Raw genomic sequence first — 23,966 nt, 5'->3', positions numbered from 1 at the left:
GCTACAGCTGATTTGGGGGGTGGCAGGTCTGTCTTGTGGCAGCCTGGGAATGCGGGCAAAGCAAACCCCGTCCCTCCCTTTCAATCTTTGCCCCAGGGAGACCCAGTGGAGTCGTAGCGTGCGCTGGAGAGTGTTCTTCAGGAAGGTGACAGCCGATTGCAGAGCAACGCTGAGACACACCTGACAGCAAAGGTGCCCGGTGGCCACGGACGAGCCTAGGTGAGCTGGTTCTCTTGGAGGCCAAGCAAAGCAGCCTTCCTCTGCCCCTGGTTTTGTGAGATATGGAGCAGTGCGGAGATGTTTCTCAGGCATCCAGGCCTGAGGAGGGTTTCCTCCGTGAGAGATCCTGCTCCCAGGAAGCATCTCCCCCTAGAGCCGAGGCCGTATCTAGCCCCCCAGAGCTGGGTACGGCTGCCCTGAGGGGTCTCGCAGGGAGGATGGGGTCATCTGCCTGGTGGCTCTGACACAGAAATGATGAGCTGAAGCCCCGTGGCCATGGTTGGCTGGTTCAGCGTCTCCGAGTGCCTTTCTCCCATGGAGCGTTTAACCCAGGCACTTTTTCAGAGTGTGATGGATGATGTGAAGATGGATGTTGGTGATGTCCTGGTGGCTCTGTCCCACTGCCACTTCAAAGTTGTGATGTCTGAGATCTGGGGCCACCTGCAGGCTCTGCTGGAGATGTCCAGGGAGTTTGTGTTCCATTTTTTGATACCTTAGGGCTACAATGTGCTCGGGTTATGGTATGCTAGCGTTACAGTGTGCTAGGGCTATGGGGTGGCAGGATTACAGGATGCTAGAGTTTAGGCAAGTTAGGATTAAAGCATGTTACTGTTATGGACTTGATGTGGGTTTGTTGGCCCTGGGTTCTTGGAGTTGTTATTTTTGCCTTGTCTTGTGTTCTGGGTGGTCTTTTTTTTTTTTTAATTTTTTATCTTGTTTGTCTTTTCAGGGTTTGGATAGGGGCCTTTGGTTTATGTATGTTTCTTCTGGTTGTTTTTTTACTGTTCCGGTGGTTTGTGTTGCATTTTCTGTCTCAAAACCACCATTTGTGGTCTAATATGTCTGACCAGGTCAGACAGTGTTACTTCTGATGCAGTCTGACTCATTTCCAGTGAGTCAGGAGGTTGGTAGGTAGGTAGGTAGGTATGGAGGACTTGGAGTCAATTGCGAACAACTACCAGATGACTAATGGGCACTTATCCCACTCATCCCTACACAATTCTGTATTGCTTCGGACTTTACTAGCCATAGTCATGGACTCTGGGCCTGTACTGTAGTGAAGTCAAAGCAGGTATTAAAAAAAAAAAAAGAGTGCTTTTCCAAAATGCTTACCAGATTGAAAACACCAGATGGCTGTGGGCAGGTGGGAATACACAGAAATGGGCCGTGTCACTCAGAATGAGGAACAGTGAAGTGGGTACAGCTGCAGCACAACAGTTTTCATGGCCTTGAGCAGCACAGCAAGGATTTTCAGGCAGCAAGGCCAGCTGCCAGGGGTGTGTGAACAGCTCCTTCTGAGCATGGAGATGGCCATGGGAGAAGACAGTGCTGTTCCTGTTGGTGTGTAGCAGGGGACAGTCAGTGGAAACTGCTCTCAGGGCCTGTAATTGGGAGGTGTCGTCTTGGTACTCGGTGGGAAAATGACATGAGGGAGGAGGCTAAGTTATGAAAGGCCATGTTAACTGTATGTGAGAAGTGACAGAAACAGCTTCAGGGTGTTAAGGAGGCTGTTAGTTGTGATTAAGGCAGTGAGTGAGATGATCCTTGTAGGAGCTTTCTGAGTGGGTCAGAACGGGGCAAGACTGCATGTAAGGACAGAAAAGTTGAGCCGATCAGAACTCAAGCAGGAGATTATTTGGGCAGTATCTGGCAAAGTCATCCTCTTGCACATGTTGTGCAGACTGCATAAGGCCTGACTGCTGGCGAGGAAAGGAGTGTGCTAGGAGTGTTGGAGTGCAAGGGGAGTGCAAACAAGGAATGGGGATGGAAGTGGTCACAGACTCATTTCTCAGTTTTCCATGGGCTGTCTCTGTACCCCATGTAACTCACCTTGCCTTCAGAAAGAAGTGCCACCCTTTTGGTGAAAAGAGGGGAAAAAAAAAAAAAGGTAATGTGTGGGAGAGCTAGAACTTGGAGTGAGATTACCATGTTTAGTCTTACCATTCTAGAGTTTTAAAAACATTTCCTTGAAACACTTTCCCAAAAGAACAAGGCATGACTTTCTGAAATAGCTGTTTTCCTAGGAGCTGCATCTGAGCTAAGCCAGATGAGAGAGTCTTGCCTGCTGTTAGTCACTGAGGCTGATGACAGGTCACCCAGCAGTTTTGGCAAGGACAGAACAAGATAGATACTTAATGCTTTTCTTTTCTGTGCTGATCGTCATTTCTGGAACGTGTGTTGCATAAGTTAGTCTTCAGGTTTTGCAGGTTGTAGGTTTGGCAGGATCTATTGTGTCATTAACACGATGGTAATAACAAAACCTGGTGGGATGGGGTTGAGAATCAGAAGGGTAAAAGTGAGAAAGAAACTTGTGGGTTGACATAAAACCAGTTTAATAATTGAAAAGAATTTTATTTTTTTAAATTGTAAGGAAAAGAAAGAAAACCCACAGAGAGAGGAAAATAAAATGCAAGAAAAACAAGCAATGCACTTGGAAACAATTGCTCAGCCAGTCCCTGAGCAGTGGCCCCCCTGCCGCCCTCCCCCCCAGTTTTATTGCTGAGCATGACGTCATATGGTCTGGAATATCCCTTTGGTTAGTTGGGGTCAGCTGTCCCAACTTTGTCCCCTCCCAACTTTCTGTGCATCTCCAACCTACTCGCTGGTGGGGCGGTGTGAGGGGCAGAAAAGGCCTTGATGCTGTGTAAGCACTGCTCAGCAGTAACTAAAACATCAGTGTATTAGCAACACTGTTTTCAGCACAAATCCAAAACATGGCCCCATACAAACTACTGTGAAGAAATTTAACTATCCCAGCCAAAACTAGGACAGTAAGGCATTTTGGATTTCATATAATTTGCAAGAGTGCTTGAGCAGTTTAATGTTATGTTGAGGGACAGTAGCTATAATAGCAGAAGAAAGTGAAGACAAAGAAGATGAAGATGGCAAAGATACTCAAAAGCGTTATAGCCTTTGGCGGCAGAAACATGTTCATATAAACTGTTAAATGACAGTTTTCTTTCAATGTATTGTTCTTTTCAAAGATTTACAGATGACGTTTTGCTATTTTCATATCGGAATTTAGGGGTTTTAACCTAAAGTTCTCCACTGAAATGTAAAAGTGACCAATGTATCCTGGAAAGAAGTGTAATTGCATAGCCTGGATAGTTTTACTCTTGTAGTTTACAGTTCTACATAAAACGTAGGTGTGTGTTTTTTCACTTGTGCTGTGCAGTGATAAAAAAACCCCAGAGACAAACACAAAACCCTACCCCTGGAACTTCCTCTGAAATTAGAGGTGGGTGAGACATATCACATTTTCTGCTTCTTCCGCTATCCTGCTTTCTCTTAAACTTGTTTGTATCACTATGATAAATTCCTTGCTTACTCTAGAGCCAAGCCAATGTAAGATATTTTTCTGGGCCGGTCTTTTCTTGTCAGGTGGAGAGATCCATGGAGGTGCTCGGTCACAGAGGCAAAAGGACAAACAGGTGGGTGTGTGGTTAGTGATCGTTCTCCCTTATCAACAGTGCTGTCAGTCACGTCAGGGAATAATGCTTTGGAGGGGTTTCAGATTGGTGGTAATTACAGAATAATTATATGATTGTTCCCACAGTAGCCTGAGAGTATGAGAAGAACAAAGATTGGGGGGGGGGGAGAGGGTAATTTTAATTAGCTGCAAGATTTTTTACAAGGCAGCTTTTGTGGGTCAGTGACGACGATGATGGAGGTGGTGGCTGAGATTCTGTAATGGATATTCTTTTGTTGTGGAATTGAATCCCAAATCACCCTCTGACAGTCTTAGACTACTGAATCTGGGAGCATACAGACAGTTTCTTTTCTTAAAACTGAAGGTAGTTACAGGGAGACCCTGTTTGGAAGTCTTCGCAGTTTGGGGACAGAGGCCAGCTGGGGGCTGGGGCCTTGCGGGAGGGGGCTGTTTGTGCCCTGTGCCCTTGGCCTGGCGCTCACAGCTGGGAACGGACTTTCCAAAATACTGCTTGAAGGAGCCAGATGTGGGACTTGTGGCTGAGCTGGGGGACAGGGAGCACCCCTGGACCAGCCAGCCTCAGGACCTGCAGTAAATGTGACTTCAAATCAGCTCTCCCAGCAGGACACTGCCCAGGAGTCACTTTGATTGTTGCTGTTCTCCTTCAGGAAGCATGGCATGCACCAAGCACACCCAGAGCTGCGCCCGTGCCAGGAGAAGACTTCAAGCACAGGCGGGGCTGATGGCGACAGTTCCCACCAGCTGTCCAGCTCCAGAAGATGCAGGTAAGATGCCACAGAGGGGAGAGCAACCGGTTGTCACTTCTCCTCCAGGAACAGGATTTAACAGCAGAAGGGAGGCAGGACGAAAGGGCTTTGGAAGTCCAAAAGTGCATCAGGCAGCTGGAGCAGTCGTGTGACAGCAGAGGAAGAAGAGAAGGAGATGCAAGTGACCTGGCAATGCTTCCGAGGTAACATCTGCCACACAAACACAGAGAAAGATGGAGGCATTGGGAGGTCATGGAATGGGTGAGAAAGGTGCCTGGGCAAGAGGAGAGCACGGGGAGATGGGAGGCAGCGATGGAGATCCAGGGTATTGGAAGTGAGGACGCTTCTGCTGTGCAGAGGCCTTCTGTAAAAGCTCTGAGTTCATCTACTGGCTTTGGTTTTCCCAGGCTGTGCTTTGTTGAGCCTCAAATGGGGCTTCTGTTCTCATCCAGATTTTTGCTCTGAAACCATTCAAGTGCTGAGGACTGGGATTTTCCAACAGCATCATATTTCTCTTTGGGCTTTGTCCTGATCCAATGTCAGGGAAGGTTTCGATATGATCCCAAGAGCGAGATTAAGACAGAAACGAGGTCAAATGCTGTATAGTCCAAAGAGCTTTTATTATCAAAAGTGGAAAATGGTGGCGATAGGATAGAATGGAAGAAAAGGTAGAAATTAAGCAAGCAGTCGGGATAGGATTGCTAGGATAGTCACCACCACGGATCCAGCGGCATCCCGTTGGTCCTCAGGCAAGCAGTCGGTGGTGGGAGTTGCAAGGACGGTCACCACCACAGATCCAGCGGCGTCCCGTTGGTCCTCAATCTTCAGTTCTTTGGTGGTGAAAAAAGGCTGCCACAGCTTGTCTCTACGGGTTTTTATAGGGCATATTTCGATGATGTCATGCACTGCAGGTTTCATCTATCACATGACCTTCGCATGATGGACACCACATCAGCTCCAGCCCCCGTTTTCTCCCCTGGATGCCTCAATGGCCTGGTAATGGTCCTTATGGACAGAGGAGTGTCCTGCTTAAACAGGCCATCTTAGAGACAAAGGGCTGGAGATAAGCAGTTCACAGTTCCTTGAGATGACAGCCCAGTCCCTCACACCTAACAATCTTTGAGGCAAATGGTTCAAGATAACAATTCAGTCTCTCACAGGCTTCCTGGGGAGGGATTGCAGGCATGCAAGACCTGTTGGGGAGCTCAGTCTTCTTTTGGGATGCTCTCTGGGACAGGAGGACAATTGCTTTGAACTGCCTATATTTCTGGAAGGATTATCTACATTTACCTTCCATCTGAAATACTGCTTAGTGCAAGCTGTTGGTTTTTTCTTTTAAAAAAGGGGGGGAGGTGTGTGTGAATAGCTGAGTGCTAGTATACAGTGAGTTACCTTCCCCTGCTTAGAGTAAATGGTTTTAGGATTAAAAATACCCATTTTGTGTTACAAAAATTGGTTCCCTTAAAGATTCAAGTGCTTGCTGATGGACTCCTGGCTGACAAAATCTCTTTTCAGCTTGCTTAAATATTAAACAGTCTTTAAAGTAGTGTTCGGATTATCTCGTGTGATTTCTTGCAATTAATCATGGTTGTCTAAAGCGTACTACTAAAGTGTACTAAAGTGTTTTGGTTGTTAAAAACTAGGATGAGAAGTTCATAGAAACATCTTCTGTGTCAGGTTTCAGCGAGTTCAAGCTATTGTTGTTTCCGGTTGAGAGTTTCTGATGTTATTTTCTCCTCTTTCGGAGGGAGATGAACATGCCCGTCTCACCCTCCAGGAGCGAGGATGCCATGTCCGGGTTCAAGCCCATGCCACCCTCAAAGCTTGTGTCCTCGAGTTGAGCGTGGAGGGGCATCACCCCGCGAAGGTTTGGTGTCTTGTAGCAGTCGGTGCTGTGAGGTCTGGTGGGGTGGAAGCAACTGTTGGGGGCTCCGTCATTTGCATAGCCCAGCCCGCCCCGCATGCTTCGGAATGTCGGGGTCCCTGTGGCAGTTTTTGAATGGTCCCTCCCAGTTGGGTCGATGGACCCAGCGCAGCCAGTAGATCCTGTTGGAGCTCCTCTGTGTGGCATAAATCCCTCGGCATTTGGGCTTGAGAAGAGGTAAAGTTGGAATCTGCAGATCTCCTGAGATGACCTTCAGGAGCTGTGGGCTGTGGGTGGGGACTGGCTCTCTGTCTCTGGTCCAGTGACTGGTGTCATTGCTCATAGTGAGACAAGGGGAGTCAAAAGAATCTCAGTAGATATAATAAAGGGGGATGAAAGATGATGTTTAGCGCTTACATTGTTGAAATTAGCTGAGGCAGAGACAGTCTTTGATAAGAAGAGCTGGCCCCAAGAACCAGCCAATGAGGCAGAGACAGTTCCTGATAAGAAGCAGGAGCAGGCCCCAAGAGCCAGCCAAGACTGGTCTTGCGGCTTGGGTGAATACCAAGAAACCACTGAGCCTGCGCAAGAAAAGAGGTTACTAGCGGTGACGAAGAGGAGTCGTCTATCTTCATCTCTGCGACCACCAGATGACCACCCTAAGGAGGCACTGCGCAAGCGCAGTTGAGAGGAGACTATGGAAATGACCTCTCGGAACTCATTTTAATATGAAGCGGGGACAGGCTATGCATATGTATAGGCGTATTGTGAATATGTAACACTTGACTGTATAAACTTGAAGCGAACTGCCGAGTCAGGCGCGCACGACTTTGGTGGGACTACGCCCTGCTGCCCAGCGCTGAATGAACATACCTACTTTACAATCTCACTGATGGTGGAGTCTGTTTCCGCACGTCAATAGGAAGTGGAGGAGCTTTAACAGGTGAATCTGTCATTTCCACTCTTCTGGGGGTTACGGGAGCTGTTTTGGAGGTGAGGGAGATGTAAATTCCCGGTCTTGAGCCAACCTGGATGGAGCAGAGGTGGACTGTAATTTGTCTGACCTCAACTGTATACCTGTAATGCAGTTGTAATCGTCTCTGCCTGCACAACTGGCATGAGGTCCTGTTTTATTTTAAAGGAGATATAGTGAATAAAATCAGTGAATCTAATGCGCGGTCTTTCTGACCAAATATATAAGTATTTACTTTAGGATAAGATAAACAGTCCCTTGAACTCACTGGTTATACTGACTTAACTCTGTGTTGCCTAAAAATGGGACCAAGTTTGGCTCGGCCATGGGCGTCTACATTAGAGACATCCACGTTTAGTCAGATGAATCACACCCCAGCCTCCTGTGTTCCTCATCAGGTCTCTGACAACTCTGCTGTTAGTCCTTATTGAAGCCAAGTACAGTCTTATTTATTTATTTATTTATTTATTCATTCATTCATTCATTCATTCATTTATTTATTTATTTAAAACAGAAAGGAAATTCAGTCTTAGACATTCAGTTGCAGAAGAAAGTTTGTGTTTGAAGATCACGCTTGGATCTTCGAGTAGGTCTGCTTAGATGCCTTTTCCTCTTCTGTTCATCCCTGATAAGCTTAGGCACTCTCTGTCCTGTTTCTGAGGTCCACTGCCCAAGGTGCCTAGCATTGCACAGGGAGATTCTGTATCTCATTTTGCACTGTGCATTTTGTTAGCCATCAGGAATGAAGTATTTTTAGGACATAAGCTAACTAAATTGCACTCAAGTGAAAAAAGTGCTCTATAACTTCTGAGAAATAATACTGGATTATAATCAGAATATAAATATTTGGAGCAAAAGATGCTTAAAAAGTTAGGTAAAAATTATGAGCATAGTGCAATTTTTTTAGTTTGGATCCACCCCCTTCTAAAAAATTATTGTCGATGTTGCTTAGTAGAGATGTAGGCAGTTAGTGGTTGGGCTGTGGCCTCTCCAGACATGCATCTCGTTTTGTCCAGAAGACTCTCAGGCTGCAGCAAGCGCCTGGACGTCACAGCGAAAATCAAAGATCCAAAAAAGAAGCCTGCAAGTTACAAAGGAGGAATGGGCAAGTAAAAGGCGAAAGCCTGAATCCCATCTGTCCTAAATAATCAACTGCTCACCTCTGGGCTGGCAGCACAGGCCACCGGCAGTTCAGGGTCTTGGGCACAAATCTTCTGCAGTTAGGTACTTACCTCCTTCCTCAGATAGGAGGAAATAAAAAATAAAAGGAGATCCCTGTTCTTTAGTTCAGTGAAGGGAAAAGAAAGTTCTGTTTAGATCTGTTTGCCTCTTTTGGAGGATGGACTTTAGCACAAAGGCGAATAGTGCCCTAGTAGCAGGCGGCTGGGCAGGCTGAGGGGCTGCAGGGAGCCTGCTCCCAGGGAAGCTGTTCCACTTTGTATAGTTTAGGAACTGTTGTATTGGGGGTTTGAAGCCCAGTTCCCAGCAGGCACATCATAGCTCCTTTCTCTGTCTCTCTCTGGCCCATTAATTGTCCCAATACGACTCCAGGTTGACAGAAGGTGGGTCACCCACTGTGAAAGGGAGATTCTGTCCTCAGGATGCCTGCAACCTCGAGCTCAGCCTTGCACTTGGTCGGTGAGAGAGCCATGGCTCTAACTGCAAATCTGAGTGAGGAGGGACTGAGTGCAGCCAGTGCCCGAGCCACTGGGCTGCTGGACAGGGTGAGACCCGTGCCAGCCAATTCATCTTTTAGCTCCAAATGCCTTTTGATAGAGATGCAGGTCTCCGGGGGATTGTGGGGACGTGCTCCTGCGTCTGGAAAAGATGGCTGAGTTGCTGGCATAAGAAGGGCACTGTGGTTTAGAGGTCAGAGTTGAGGCAGGTATGGAAGATGGCAATAGCTGTGATCTTTAGTCATAAGAAAATATTTTTGTATATTCAAGTAGGTTTTTTTCTCTCCTCTGCTAATCCAGTGTAGAATATGAGCCAACAAAGAGAAACCAACGCTATAGACACTGCACACTCTGAAGTATTTGTTTTAAAATATGTGTGAGGTCAAGCTAGAACATGCTTTGCAATTTGTGTATTTACTGCAGTGAATTTTCTGCTCTTCCTGGCTGTCTTCTGTGGTTTTCAGCCTTCCTCACCTCCACAAAAAGAAATACCGTGCATATGAAAGAAGCCATTGTGCATCTTCCCTTAGGAGATTTCTTTTTTGTGCTCTGCTTTTGAATTACAATCTGTATTATTTATGCCAATGTTTAAAATAGCTTTCTGATTCCCTGGTTAAAGTATTCTGAACCTACTCCAGCTACATGTTACTATGCACAGCTCCCACCAACCATCAGTTTTTATTTCAAGTAATTTTTCATGAAGTAACACACATCACAGCCAGAATCCTGTGTTGCTGTTACATGGTTTTCTTTACAGTTTTTCAGCTGTATTGCTCCTCCCCATGATAAACAGTGTTGCCTGGTCAGAGTTCTAATGTTTGAAAGTGTCTTCCAACAGTAACAGAAGAAATGGAATCTCTTTGCAGGTGCTGACATAGATGCTGTTTGTGTTGCTCCTAGACATGTAGAAAGATCGGATCTTTCAGTCGTTCTTTGAAAAACTAAAACATCAAGAGGAAATAAAAAATCTAAGAGTGAATAAGCTCTCTCCTTGATAGATTGTGCAACTCCTACAATAAGAATATTCATGTTAAAGACTCATATTGGTAGTGATTGTCTTACAAAGCAAAATTAACAATGGAATTGTTTCTGAGCACCTTCTAAAATACTGTTTACGCAGCATGAAAATGTTGAAGTCAAGCTTTTGGTTCCCTTCCCCAATGACTGTACATCACATAAGAATCTTTGTGGTTCACTTCTCCCATACCCATGGTTTGGGAATGAGTCAGCTATAGTATCAAAAAGCAAGGTTGTCCCTAGGAGCCTTGCTTTAATCTTGGATGTAGTAAGGGGCTTGGCAAGAAGGTAATTGCATGCAGGAAGAGGAAGGGTCAGCCTGAGAACTAAGGAAGTTGAATGTGATGTGGAAAGGTTTCTGTCAGTACGTTTGCCGTGGTGTTCCTCTGGATGTACTTTAGGACCTCTAATTCATTCTTCTCTGGTCATGTTCTTCTCTGGCTACTCAGCCTGAGACTTTGTAGAAGAGATACACAGTCAGCTTTACATAAAGTTAATAGGAGCTGTGCTGCGAACATGCAAAACTGTCTTGTAAAATCACCCTCAGGTGCCTATGTTGTGTGCCTTGCGTATAAAACCAAACTCCTGAGAAGTGTTTCTCTCAGCCTAGTCTTCCTTGTGCAGACATTTTGAAAGACTTCATATGCATAGCTAATGAGCCTTCATTTAGATGACTGTCACCTGAAAACAGACTCAGCGGGCTGTGGCACAGTTCTAACAAGGGGTCTGCAAAATTGAAAACTGTTCCATAAGGTAGCCGATAGCATCTCAGGCATGGCAGAAAATAAAAATACAGGAGGCTAGTGCATGCTGTCAAATGTGGACAGAATTTTCTAAATTTCTCTGGATGTTAACCGTAGTAAGATAGCTATGGAAATCTCTTGCTTTTCTTCCTCACCACCAAGGTAAGTACCTTACAAGGTCTGATACTGATGGCTCATTGTGCACTGTTTGTTCATTACAATACATGATCAGCCTCTGAATCTCTTGGCTAAATAACTTCTTAAAGCTAGTATTAGTACCGTGTTAGTGCTATACTGCTTGCAGCTTATTAACAGTTTTTTTGGTTTGGAAGCAGCTCAGTCTTTATACTGAGTAGTTAGCAGTGTAAATTCTGCATTTGATCGTAGTTTAGGAGAAACATAAAGTAGCAAAACATGTTTTCTTACACAGTTATCCTCTCCTTTACAGGCAGTTGAAGATGCATATGTACCAGTTGTCAAGTTTGAGTTTGATGGCATAGAGGTAAGCATTTCATTTTTTTTTTTCTTTAAGTGAGTAAATTTTTTTCTTGCTTTGGAATAGGATAACTTTTCCAGGGACCTGTGACTGTGCTGTTTTGGACCACAACCTATCCCAGGAGAAGACATTGCAGTAGAATGGGAGCTTATAGGAAAATAAGCTCCTAGGAAGCCTGGCAGGCATGGGAGCGTCAGGGACGTCTTTTTCTAAACCTGTGCTGTAGACCAGGGTGGCCTGCTTGAATAGCACTTATCTCTAGGATTGTGCAGAGTGGGAGCAGAGGCAGTATCCTTGCTAACTCTTCTTAGCTCTGACAAGCTAGGTATCTACAGAGGGATGTGTACAGTGTAGTTCACTGTATGAATCATGTGAGCAGACTAAATGTTTTGCTGCAAATCCAAAATGAAGTGGTTGTGGGACAAACAATCTGGAAAATGGAAAGTAAAAGTACTCATTTGACTCCTGCCTAGGTTTGTCAGCTGCAGCAATCCTGCTATCTTGGATACCTCTTATACAATGTATAAAGACCTGCATGCTGTAGTACCTAAGCAAGTTACTGCTTGGTATCACTATCATGAAGACATTTATTCAATTACCTTTTTGTGGCTTTTATCTGGTGCAGACATTCACAGAATAATTTTCTTGCCTCAGACTGTACTAAAAACCAGATACTTCGGGATCAAAAGGGCTTAGTGCACAAAGAAAATGCTCTCTCCTTTGCTGAAGTATAGTTGAGGTGATAGAACTTATGTCTTCATTCTATGATTAATTTTAAATTCCCTTTTAATTCAAATTCTAAGTCTAGAGTAATCTTTTTCAACTTAAAAAACCCTCTTCCTTTCTCTAGCTTAAAAAGAAAGGGGTGATGCAATGACGGTTTTGTACATAAAATATGGAACCTCTAGAAATTTTATTGAGTCTTCTGGCCAATAAATCTCTTGGGAGATGTTTCTATAGTCACATAATTCTAAATACAAATGTTAACCACTCTTTTTAGACTTGACTAACTGTCCCCCTCTAGTGTGCTGTTTGCAAACTGCGCGGCATTCTAACGGTTGGCACTTTTTTCCTCTTAAGATTGATCTCGTGTTTGCAAGACTGTCTGTGCCAACTGTTTCTGGTAATCTTGATCTCAGAGATGACTCACATCTCAGAAGCCTGGATATAATATGTATACGGAGCTTAAATGGTAAGCATATTTACACATCTTTAAAAAGAAAATGTTACTAAAATTGGTATGGAATGCACATTACACAACCCAAGTTTCTGTACAAGACACAGAAACTGATCCCCTGTATACTTGAGATCTGAGGAGGTGGCAAGTGAGCTTAAATTTAGATGTTTCAAATTGTGTGTTTAGATAGACCTGTGTTTCATGTTTCTTTGATTGGGGTGTGTGCATTGTTCCAGTTTGCCACAGAAACTGCTTTAGATGAATAGGTAGAGCACTTGATAGAGAAGAATGTGTGGTAGTTCATTAAAAAAAAAAAAAAAAGAATTAAATACTTGAAGCCTGACTTGCTCACTGTTTAACACTGACTGGTTTAATTGTTCCTGGCTGTCAAAAGAAACGTAGCTTTCGGAATCCTGTAGAAGGACCTTATTGAAAATTGTTGGCTGTAGTCTGAAGTATGAAAAAGCTGTTGAGGGCACCAGTTACCTGACGTGATACTGAATGTTATGTGTAATCTCTAATTTTTAAGGTAGTACAAAGCAAGTAATCCAAACTTGTTTTCATAGACTTGAAGGATAAACTGTAAGCTATTGATCCAGTATAGCATAAAACCGACTTGTACCTGTTACTAGGAAGTTCTGTACTTCAACTTTTTTTCTTACAGGTTGCAGAGTTACTGATGAAATACTACACCTAGTGCCAAATAAAGAGAACTTCTGGCTCACGCTCTGTGCAATTAAACTGGGGGCAAAACGTGAGTAATGTGATTGTTTGTGATCTCTAAACTTTTCAGAGGCGCCTCATGCTGAAAAAATAATAGCATTAGAAGTACTTCAGCTTTGGATAGCTGTTTAAATAACAGGTTTTAGTTTAAAAACTGTTTTTTAGTTTAGATTCAAGGCCTGTCCATGGGGTAGATTCTGTGTGTTTTTTAATGGGGGTAGAGTGGGGAGAAGAGGGGAGTGCCTATGAGACAAGGCGCTGCATGGCTTATCAGGAACCTGACTACAAAGGATAAAAATGCCAAGTGAAGTATAAAAGCTTGATACATAAGGAATAAGAAAATACCGTTTGCACATGTGACTAGAGCAAGTGCTAGAAGAATGGCAGAACCTTTTTCTTAAGGGAAGTTGGAGTGAAGCAGTAGCTGTAGCAGTGTAGGCAAATTTCAGAGTAGCAGTATTTTGGGAAGTGGTGTGGTAACGATTCTTCTTCTCATCCCTATAAGGACCAACAATTTTGGCCTCGTTGCACTGCGAAAATAACTGACTTTGAGACTGAAGTGTACTAGGTATTCTATAGATTGTGAAGTTGGTACAGAAAATTTGAAGGAATATACTTGGGTATTGAAAGACTACAGGCTAACGACAGTGTATCCATTGTAGGATGTGGCATTTACTCCAATATGCTGGGATTTCTTGGTGGGGTTTTCTGGGCCGTGCTAGTAGCAAGAACGTGTCAGCTCTATCCAAACGCTTTGGCTTCTACTCTGGTTAACAAGTTCTTGTTTTTTTCAAAACGGTAAGAGCTATTTATGACTATTTTAATTTGCAGAAAGTAGTTACACTTTTTGAGGTAGTTCTTTGTATAAGATTTACACCAACAACATTCAATCCTACCCTGAATTGCATGACAGAGTTCTAAATGGACAGTTAGTTATTGGCTTTTCTTATATAGGGAGTGGCCAAAACCTGTATTGCTGAAACAACATGAAGAGAGCAATCTTAATTTACCAGTATGGGACCCTAGGGTATGTAGACATTGAATTCAGAAGCCTTTAAACTTTCTTCTAACCTAAGCTGCTGGTGCTGAGCACAATTGTTTTAACACCATAGGTGAACCCGTCAAACCGATATCATGTAATGCCTATCATCACCCGAGCCTATCCACAGCAGAACTCTACGTACAACGTATCTACATCAACGTGAGCGGTAATGGTAGAGGAGCTCAAACATGGTGAAGTTCTTTCCATGCTTATTAACTGAATAAAAAATATAATTCTTGCTATATGAAACCACATTATCTGAATTGGTTATATTCCGCAAGGTGTTCCGCCCTTTTAGGCAGAAGAGTTCTCTGGGAAGTATACCTGTTGCAGGCAATAAGGGACCGGTTTTACAATGAACTGTTGTAGTAGACCTGCGTTGTGTCAAGGGAATTCCTGCTTTTTGATCTGTCAATTACTGTTCAAAACCTTTATAAGATAAAGTTTATATCATGCTCTGCTAGTCTCAAAAAAAAAAATGGTAATAAGGTTTTGAACCTTACTTGTAGGTCCTGCGGTTACAAATGAGATTCTCCAAGGAAAATCAGACTGGTCAAAGCTCTTTGAACCACTGAACTTCTTTCAGAAATACAAGTATGTATGAAATCTGTTATCTGAACTTGAAATTATTTACTTACTGGTTAGCATAGTGAGTTTTAGCTTGCAGTCTAAATAGAAGATGGCATTGATGTTTGTTTTTCAGAAACTGGAGGTAGTCATATGAATTTTGGTAAGGATAAGTATAGGGAAGATAGAAAAACTGTATGTGTTATGCCACTGACACTGCTTTTATTTAAAAAAAATCAACTCTGATACTTAGAATGTAGCAGAATGCAATTCAGAAGGATGTAATCAGCGTTTCTTCAGTTAATACTGTGCTGAATGCAGGATATAATCTGTCTTGTCCGGAAGACATATTCAATACATTTAAGGCAGTTTTGGTTTCACTTGAAGGAATATAAAGTCCTGAGCTAGGATATTAATTTTTCTTTTCTTCTAGACATTATATTGTGCTGACTGCTAGTGCCTCTACTGAAGAGCATCACTTAGAGTGGTAAGTCTTGCTTCGAATGTGGGTTCGATACATAATTGACACACACAGCCCCACTTTGAAGACCACTGTTGTAGAGCCTTTGAAGACTTGGTTTCATAACTTTTTTACTGGATGTAATATTTAATTTAAGACTACTTTGCACTCGGTGCTAAGTTGCTCTGGTTACGTAGTCAGCCTATTCCAGAGCCTACATTTCTCCAGTGAAGTGAAACAAGGCTGTTTAATCTGGGTGAAACCTGACCGTCTGCACAGAGCATCTGAATGCTGATAAATAGTATTTACTAAGTTTTAATCTAGTAGTGTGCTCAGGCATCTTATGTTTAGTGCTGAAAATTATCATTTCAGCACACTTGGTAGTCAATAGGTAAATTGCAGGAGTGCTGATCTACTTTGTGAAACGTAATGTGAGATCCACTTCAATTGTAGTTAGAGAAAATGACTGCTTATGACATGATATTTGTCAATGTCTCAAGGGATATATGCCAATAATAACTTGTTTAACCTATGTGAATGGGCTGACTAACTGTGAATCTTGAAATAAGGGGAAACGGTGAGGAATTAAGGTACTGTGATGTGTGTGGTGTTCTCACTCTTAAGAAATGAGTACTTTGCCTGCTTTGCTCAAGTAAGCAAGCAAAATAGCTCTGTGTAGTAGAACCCTGTTCTGAGGGCACCTTGGTTATACTTCAAAGTTTGGCTTGCGCTTTAAGGCAAATAATTTAATTCTTGTGCTACCTCTAAAAGACATCTTATTTCATGTTTAAAAATAGCTCTAATAGGTAGTATCTTTTACCTGAACTTTTTAATGTGTTCACTTAAAAATCGTATCAGCTACAGCTTGATGTTAGTCGCAGTTAGGTGTACAACAAGGAGTTATGGGCAGAGGGCTTAGAGCCAAATAGTTTTTACTGTGAAATGTTTTTAAGTGCACAAAGCTTGTTGTATCTCAGAATAAAGATGAGGAAAGTTCTGGCTCCAGTAAAAGCTGATGTTTTTGCAGTGACAGAAATGGCAGCAAATGGGGTTTAGTTTTGCATCTGGGAAAATGAAAAGCAGAAGATAAACTTGCTTCAGTTTGCTGTAAGAACAAGTTTAGTTCACCAACTCTTGAATGGATTTGGGAATAGATGGCACATCTCTGTTGTTCATCAACATAAGATGTTTTTGAAGAACGTGCAGAGCTCTGACTGCTTTCAAAGCTAGCAGCATTTTAGGTAAAAGGGTAAAATGCCAGTACTTCATTTATATGAAGAGCCTTTGTGGTCATGATACATTTCTTGGGTAAGTTTCTGATGAGACTGCGTTGACTAGGTAAGTTGTTTATTAAAGGAACTATATTTTTCAGTTTGGCTGGAAAAGGGTAAACTCTTTTCACAGATAAATCTGCAGGAAGAATTGCATCTTTACTCAGGTGTAACTGAACAGCTGTGCTTGAGCCTTTTCTAAACTGTTCTTCTCCTTGATCTTTGGGGTAAAAAGGAGTTTTGCTGCACTTCAAAATGCAGCCAGAGGTGCTGGGAATCTGCTTCTTGTTGATATTTTCATCATAGGCTATATGTTGAGGTGTTGTATCTGACCTGTTAAGAGTACAAGTTAAACTTATGTACCTCTGTCTTTGGAAACTTTAAAGCTCAAATGTCACTGGAAACATCTCAAACTACAGTGTGTGTGATATAAATATCTAGTATCTGCTCAGCTGAATGAAACTTACTACTTACTGACTGGTTAGCATTTTTGTATTAGCATTGTATTGTAAAAAGGTATATAACTACTGTGCTGGATACGGTTAAAATGAGTAAATGTCTCTTGTTCTTATTAGGATTGGCCTTGTCGAATCTAAAATTTGTGTGCTGGTTGGAAACTTGGAGAGGAATGAATTTATATCTATTGCACATGTAAAGCCACAGTCTTTCCCTGGCAACCAAGAGCTTGTAAACAGTGGGTTTCATTACTTTTCTGAAAGCCAGTTTGGCCAATGTATTCTACCTTGTTTATATTTATTCACCTCAGCTTATCTGTGAGAGATGTTCAGCTACGTACCTGCTGTTTTGTAGGTACGAGGTCTGACAGGCAAGGTTCTGACCATGTGGGATCTTTTTAAAGAAGGGAGAACTTCAGGGGGGAGTTCTCGGAGAACTTAAGTATGGGCTGACTCTAATCTTTAACTGCTGCGTACAACTAAACTGTTTTGCTTAATCCCTTCTTGAGAGTAGATACTAGCATCCAAATAACTGGCATCTGTGCATAAATGATAGATTTGTGAATCTGTCTTTTTAGGAGTGGATATGTGTCAATGTGGTTTCTTGGAATCGTATTTAGGAAAGTGGAAAATGCAGAAAGTGTTAACATTGATTTAACGTACGTTATATGGTCGTTCAAAGATACAGGTAAGCCTATATTTTGCTCTAGTCTCGTAGGGTTTCATTTTTTTATTCTAGTGCAAGTTGCTTCACAAAGTGAATTGTGCTGGTATTAGCTATTAGATATTTCTATAGAGCATGACACATAGAAGATTAGCCTTAAAAACATACTATTTTGACACTTTGGCAAAGTAAGTCCATCTTGAAACAAAAGTGTGTACTACAGTCCTATACCATATACCACATGTGAAATAACAGCTCTGCAGATCATCGTAAACACTCAGAAAGGAACTGCGATTCATGTGGTGGACAGTCAGATGTGAAGCCAGGAGATGTCCAGCTGTCAGTTGCTGAACTTTGAAAGTGGGAGCTAACTGTATCAGACTCTAAAATAAGTTGTTGGTGCCTCTTGAGAGTATTTTTTCCAAAATAACAGTTTGTGTATGATACCATCCCAGAACTTTGAAAAGCAGTGAGTGGTCACATTGTAACGACACGCAGTCTTGCATGTAAAGCTTCATGTTCATCTTCCATTATTACTTTTGATAGATGTAGAAATAAAGTAATATTGCAAGTGTTGTTAGATAATGCTAGAATAAAGGGGTTTGGGGGTGAGGAGTTCTTTGAAAGCATAGGTCTTTTCCACAATCTGTTTACTTCTTCCCAAGCTGACTGCTCTTGTGCCTTTCAGAAGTGCATGTGTGCTGTCAGGCTCATGCCTAGCTATCATAATGACGAACTAAGGAAATCAGGTTACTCTTCTGAAGTGACAAGTGTGTTTGGACAAAAAGTTCTAAACAGTGGACTCCTTTAAACTCTTCATCAGTGCAAACAAACATTTCTCCATGGTACCAGCGTGAGCTGTGTGTTGTGTTGCTCAGACAACATGAGTAAATGCAGTAAAAGCTGACCTTCTTTTTAGCTCATGCTTTGGGATATGAGAAAAGCACAGTAAAAAGGCATCAAAACTCTTGTCTGAGTTTCAGGCCAGGTGGGGTGACTTTCTCAGACTTGCACTCTTCTCTGAACTGATGCTTGTCTTGTACGTTAGATCCAGTGGCGCTGTGTTTCAATGTTGTGGCAAATGTAAATTATGTCAACAAGGTTTATGTACTGCTAAGAGGCTAGAACTAATGTTAAATCCTGTATTTCTATGCACAAACTTTATTAGCATAGCTGTGTGCTCTTAGTTTAGTGAAACACAGCCCATACTATGTTTCAGATATAGGGTTTGAATCCAGAGAGATTGAACAGAAAAGGTATTTCTTGAGAGGTGTGATATCCTTTGGCAAATGTGGGAGTGACCAGTACTTATGTGCAAGAAAGCTTTTATCATATGCCTTGACTTTGAGAGAATATTTTGAGAGGGCAAAGATTAACTTCAAGTTGATGGGCTCAAGAGTAAAAGGCTCACTGTTTGGAAGGCTTTTGTTAAATGAACTTTATCTCACTTTTACATAAAAACATTATTGAATTTACTTTGAAGCAACTGTTCATATTAGCATGAATGTTCATATTTGTGCTTTTGTTTCACTTCTAGGTCTCCTGTAGAAAGACTTCTAAGCCTTTTTGGTTTTGTTGCATGTCCTTACTTTGATTCCCACTCTGTATGTTAGTAAGCTGACTTTCCAGTTATGATCACGATAGGCTTGTTAAACTTATCTAAATTTGACTTAATTCTGTAATAACTGCTGTGCTAGTATAGCATTTTTAAGTTGCATAAAAGGTTGTTTGCAGGCAGTTAAGAAAAACTGGTTTAAATTGTAGTGGTTCTGATAAGTCAGATGTCCCTAAAATCCAGTCTTTCTTGGACAGATAGAATTTTAACACCTAAATTACTGGAAAGTTATATGATATTACAGAACTGTTACGAAAAAACCCACAATCACTGCTGTAAATATCAAATAAAAAAAAATTAGTCTGAATCTTGAGTAAGGTGTCTGGTCTCTCATCAGCTGTGCACATTTGGGTTGATTCAGAAAGTTGTCTAGATCTATTTTCAAACAGAAAACTAAGGGTTAAGGAGTATTATCTCCTTCAGGTTAAAAATCAGCTCAGATGTGAGCTGCATGATTTGCAAACCACAGCTGTAACTGAGCACATAAATGCATATTTGAACTTAAATAGCTGTTATGTATCTGGTCTGTACTGGATATGAAATGGGCATCTTAGGTCACGTTCATCTTGAGGCAACTTCTTGTTCTTTGTTTGGGCTGGACAGACTTAAAGGCTTGCTGTTTCTAAAGAAACCATATGTAACTTTGACAAATACCTAATGCAAACATTCCCACTAAGCTACAACACTAAATTTCCTGTTAGTTTACAGCCAGGCTAACCACCTCAATGTGCTAAAGGAAGGTATGAAGATTGAGGCAGCTCATGTGAAGAGAAAGCATCTCCACTATTTTTTGTTACAGAAAAGAAAAAAGGTATAATAAACATTTGGCTCTTCTGGCAATATTTTCTTTTGCTTTAATAATTACTTGAAGACGTCATTATTTTGTTGTTGTTGTTTCAGCAAAGCATGCCATGTACTAGTCAAAATGCTCATGGGCTTCAGTGCAAAAGGACTTCTTCAGATGGAAGCCGTTTGGACAGTTGCAGAGACGTGGACTCCAGAACACCAGATAATTCCTCTTCGTTACATAAGGTTTCTAAATTGGACACTTCTACAGCAGAGAGAGAAAGCTTAGCACCATACCCTTAAAACTGTGAAGAAGCTGCTTTTTAACTGACTCACAATGTGAATGAGGTCCAGGATTTCTTGTTTGAATCTATGTTGTTCATAAGCACGTGGAGGGCTCTAATGGCTTCAGGAACAAAGCTGGCATCTCCTTTGGGCACATGGGGGAAGACAGGTTAAAGAAATCCTTGAAAAAATTAATTTAATGTACATGAACACATGTAGGAAGAAAGGAGAACTTGATACCAGAGAAATTATTTGGTCTTGAATATAGATCCCCTTGGGTTAGTGTGTAACTTGAAGCCAGAATGTTTTATATGTAGGTAACTGTTCTTTCTAACAAAAAGTATGGTTACTGCCAAGCAGTATTATTTTCTAATGAAGTGCTGATCTTGATCACAGAAACGCTAGACTTGGTGCAGCAGTATGAGAACTCAGGCAGTAAAAGTGTCTGTCATTTCCTGGGAAGTCTGTTTACAAGCTACTTCAGCACAGGAGGAATATGAAATCTTGAGAGTAATAGCCCAAGACTACCAAATGTGTAATGCTTGCTGTGTTCAGACCGTTTGGTACTGTAGGAGTAGCATTAAAAAAAATAAAATTGAATGCCTGTATGGGTAGAGGAGGTACATTCATGAAAAGTGCTACAGAGTGCTGGATATACTAAGCTGGAAAACAGTACAAGTACATAGAGACTCACTGAAGAAAATGCTTAAGTTTAAATCTGCGGTCTGAAGTTCAGCAAAATGAAGATCTCATGCTAGATTGCCTGGGAGTTTGTTGTTTTGTAGAGCTGTGACAACGACCTAAGATAGACACTTGTCTTGCATGGACTTTCTGGAAATGAAATGTATAGTATTTACAAACTAGCATTTTATAACTCTAGCATCTGATTTTTACAGAAATGCCGTGTATCAGAAATCTAATGGTACTAACAACAGAGAGAAGATACCTCGTGTAGTTGTGCCATCAGTGTCTAACGGACTCTCCATTCCTGTTACTGATTCAAGTATGTATTGAAGTAGTGGGTGGAATGCAGTCTTTAATTTCATGGCTGAACTCTAAAAGCTCGGTGTCTCCTGCAGAAGTGGAGGCTACAGTTGCAATAAGAACATTGGGACCTCCAGTTGGTTGCACCATTCCAGGACATAACACAATTTCTCAACTCAGAGCACATTTTGTCCAAGGACAGCGTGAATTAAGTGGGACTCTGATTACAGATCCTAAGAATGCTGCACCTAAACGACCTTATTCACCGACCACTGAAGGACCTCATTCACCTACATCAGAAGAATGCCCCCAAAAACCAGTAGACAGAGAAAAGGTAAGGAAGGAGGGCTAGGCCAGGGAGGGTTTGAAGTAGAATTAATTATTGATGTACAATGAATGACGTAACTGAGAAGAAATGCATATATACATCCCCAGTGGATTCAGGAATCTAAATTTAAGCATAATGGTAATTTTACTAGGATGTAGATGTGAGAAATTGTCTTGAATATACTGTAGAGCTATTAAACAATTTTTTTTTTTCCAAGATCTGGCACTTGACTGTTTCTGGTCTGGTGGCAGGGTCTCTAAATACTACTGTACTTGTATATATTACTGCACTGACCAATTGCTGAATGAACTGGCTTATTTGGAAGCAGTTCTTAATTAAAAAAAAAATTATCTCAAAATGAAGAGGATATGAATCTTATAAATGTAAAAGTATGAGCTAATCTTGTTCTGGCAGATGATTTTTGAATGCCTATTGATAGTTTTGCTGCTTTAGGAATCAGCAGCCTACTCAATAGGTTGTCCACTGCTGAAATCAGAGTGTGGAGTTGCTTGTTAAATCTTGTTTTTGTGGAAGCTTTAGGTTAATGCTTGATTTGTTTTATTGCTGTACGTAACTCTCCTTAAATAGCTGTTCGTGTGGCTTGATTTGAGGCAGAGGCAAAGAACAACTAGAAAAAACTCAATTTTAACACTTGTAAAGAATCAACTTGCAGAACTGTTACCTACTATTGAACCTTTCAAGTACAGATTTAGGTAGTAAGACTTTTTGCGAGGCTTGAGATTCCTGTGCGGTAATGGTAGTCTTGTCTAAATGTTGCTTTAAGAATGGCCACTAATACATTTAAAGTGTTGACTGGAAGCTGTACTCAAATATGAAGGTAATTTTGGTATAGCAATTATTTTGAGTCTGTGTATTCTGTTCTTCTAGTTAACTGGCCAGGATTCAGCATTCAAAGATGGTGGCAATCCAGAAGATGTCAGCAGCAGATCTACAGACAATGTAATTTTGAAGGGGTTTTACTCAGTGGACTAACTGGAAAGCTGAATGGACTGTTCTAGTGCCTAGACTACCTCACATAAATACTGTACGCATTTGTTGATGTAAACAAAAATATGCTTTTTAGTTTAACTTATTTCAGTCTTCATTTCCCAAATATATTCTTGTAAGAGTTATCCTTATTAGTCTTTTTAAAAGTCTTACCTGTCACTAGCTGAAACAGCTTTTGAAAAAGCCACAAAAACCAACCTGTCCTGTGACTTGGATTCAGAATGTATGTAAACAGGTTAACTAGTCACTGCAACCACATTGTGGTTTCAAGTGTGTATGAGCGTGCTTGTATTCATTTGTGCTTTCCTAGTGCATGTGCATATATTATTCTTATCTTAAATTATTTTCCTGTTGGGCACATACACTCCTGTGCATGTATCACAATGGTGCTCAGCTTCCTCAGCTAGTAGCTTTCCACTGCCTAACACAGCCATGCACTACCCAAGTATTGCCTCCCACGGAGGCCCATAAATAATTTAAATATTGAAGAAACTGCAGCAGAGGATGCTACCAAGGTATGGAGATGATAGACATGTCCCATGCCATTGTATCTGATTTTTGTCTTAAGACTGCTGCAGCATGAGACTTGAGGGGTTTCTTTGTTGTCACTGGGTAGTAAAGCTAAACTCAGAACACACAGCTGAAGATGTAACTTAAACATTGCAATAGCCAAGGCTGTTGTGACACTGCTACCCACTTGCAAGGTACAGTCTTGAAAGCAGTTGGCATGCAGAAATTGGTTTCAGATAAACCCTGAAAGCTGTTCTACATGGTTACATGAAAACTTGTAGTCTGAAGGTCCAGTTCTGTGAACTGATAACACTGCTTACCCAGTTAAGTGCGTTAGGGTTTTTTGAGGGGTGGGGAGAAATTCTGATCATATGAAACAAATGTTATGCTATCTGTCTATTGTAATTTCTTTATAACTTGGTGTTTTTGTAAATGAAGTTGTACATTTTTCCAGAGTATTTTTGTATGTACTGTAAAATACTGTCTTCCAAAGAGAAATTTAAAATCTTCAGTCTTTTTTTTTTTTTTTTAATTCACATGGGATCTGCTTAAAAACACCAAACAACAAAACCAAATGTAAGGTGGGGGGGGGCAGGGCCACAAAAAATATCTTCTACAACATGATAGTGTCATGGTAGAGTAAATTTGAGGAGACTAGGAACACCGTTTTCCTGCTTCTAGTATTTCCAGGTTTTGAATTAACACCCTCTGAATAGCGCAGCTTGCAAACTGCATTGACAGCTGAAGTCCCAGTTTGCTGTGCGGACAACAGATACCCCTGAATTCTTTTAAAATTAGTTGCTTGGCTTAAACAGCAGTTCTGAGCTCTGATCATCTTAAGCATCCACCTAAAACCCTAGTGACAAGACCAAAGAGGCATGTAGCTATCTTGTAAGGTCTTCATTC

The 23,966-nt window shown here is 41.5% G+C and overlaps 1 protein-coding gene and 1 long non-coding RNA gene across 2 annotated transcripts in view; both read left to right on the top strand.

The window, feature by feature from the left end:
- Positions 1-5,963, top strand: part of LOC128138490 (uncharacterized) — a 7,090-nt gene extending 1,127 nt beyond the window's left edge. The window contains exons 3-5 of the long non-coding RNA XR_008234032.1: positions 97-219; positions 4,318-4,434; positions 4,869-5,963. This is a non-coding gene — a long non-coding RNA (uncharacterized LOC128138490). The remainder of the gene's footprint in view (positions 1-96; positions 220-4,317; positions 4,435-4,868) is intronic.
- A 2,939-nt stretch (positions 5,964-8,902) lies between these two features.
- LOC128138471 (poly(A) polymerase gamma-like) lies at positions 8,903-23,559 on the top strand. The gene is given in 17 exon segments (XM_052779723.1): positions 8,903-8,977; positions 9,804-9,847; positions 9,849-9,903; positions 11,138-11,191; positions 12,266-12,377; positions 13,027-13,116; positions 13,748-13,883; positions 14,040-14,112; positions 14,198-14,318; positions 14,637-14,721; positions 15,128-15,181; positions 17,459-17,568; positions 19,861-19,970; positions 20,060-20,227; positions 21,125-21,233; positions 21,310-21,548; positions 22,431-23,559. Coding segments are annotated over 17 exon segments (1,740 nt in total). The 3' UTR covers positions 22,536-23,559.
- Positions 23,560-23,966: the final 407 nt, after the last annotated feature.

This window comes from Harpia harpyja, unplaced genomic scaffold (genome assembly GCF_026419915.1).
Source record: "Harpia harpyja isolate bHarHar1 unplaced genomic scaffold, bHarHar1 primary haplotype scaffold_47a, whole genome shotgun sequence".
Taxonomy (NCBI): domain Eukaryota; kingdom Metazoa; phylum Chordata; class Aves; order Accipitriformes; family Accipitridae; genus Harpia; species Harpia harpyja.
The sequence above is the reverse complement of the archived record's forward strand: the minus strand, read 5'-3'. Positions and strand labels throughout refer to the sequence as shown.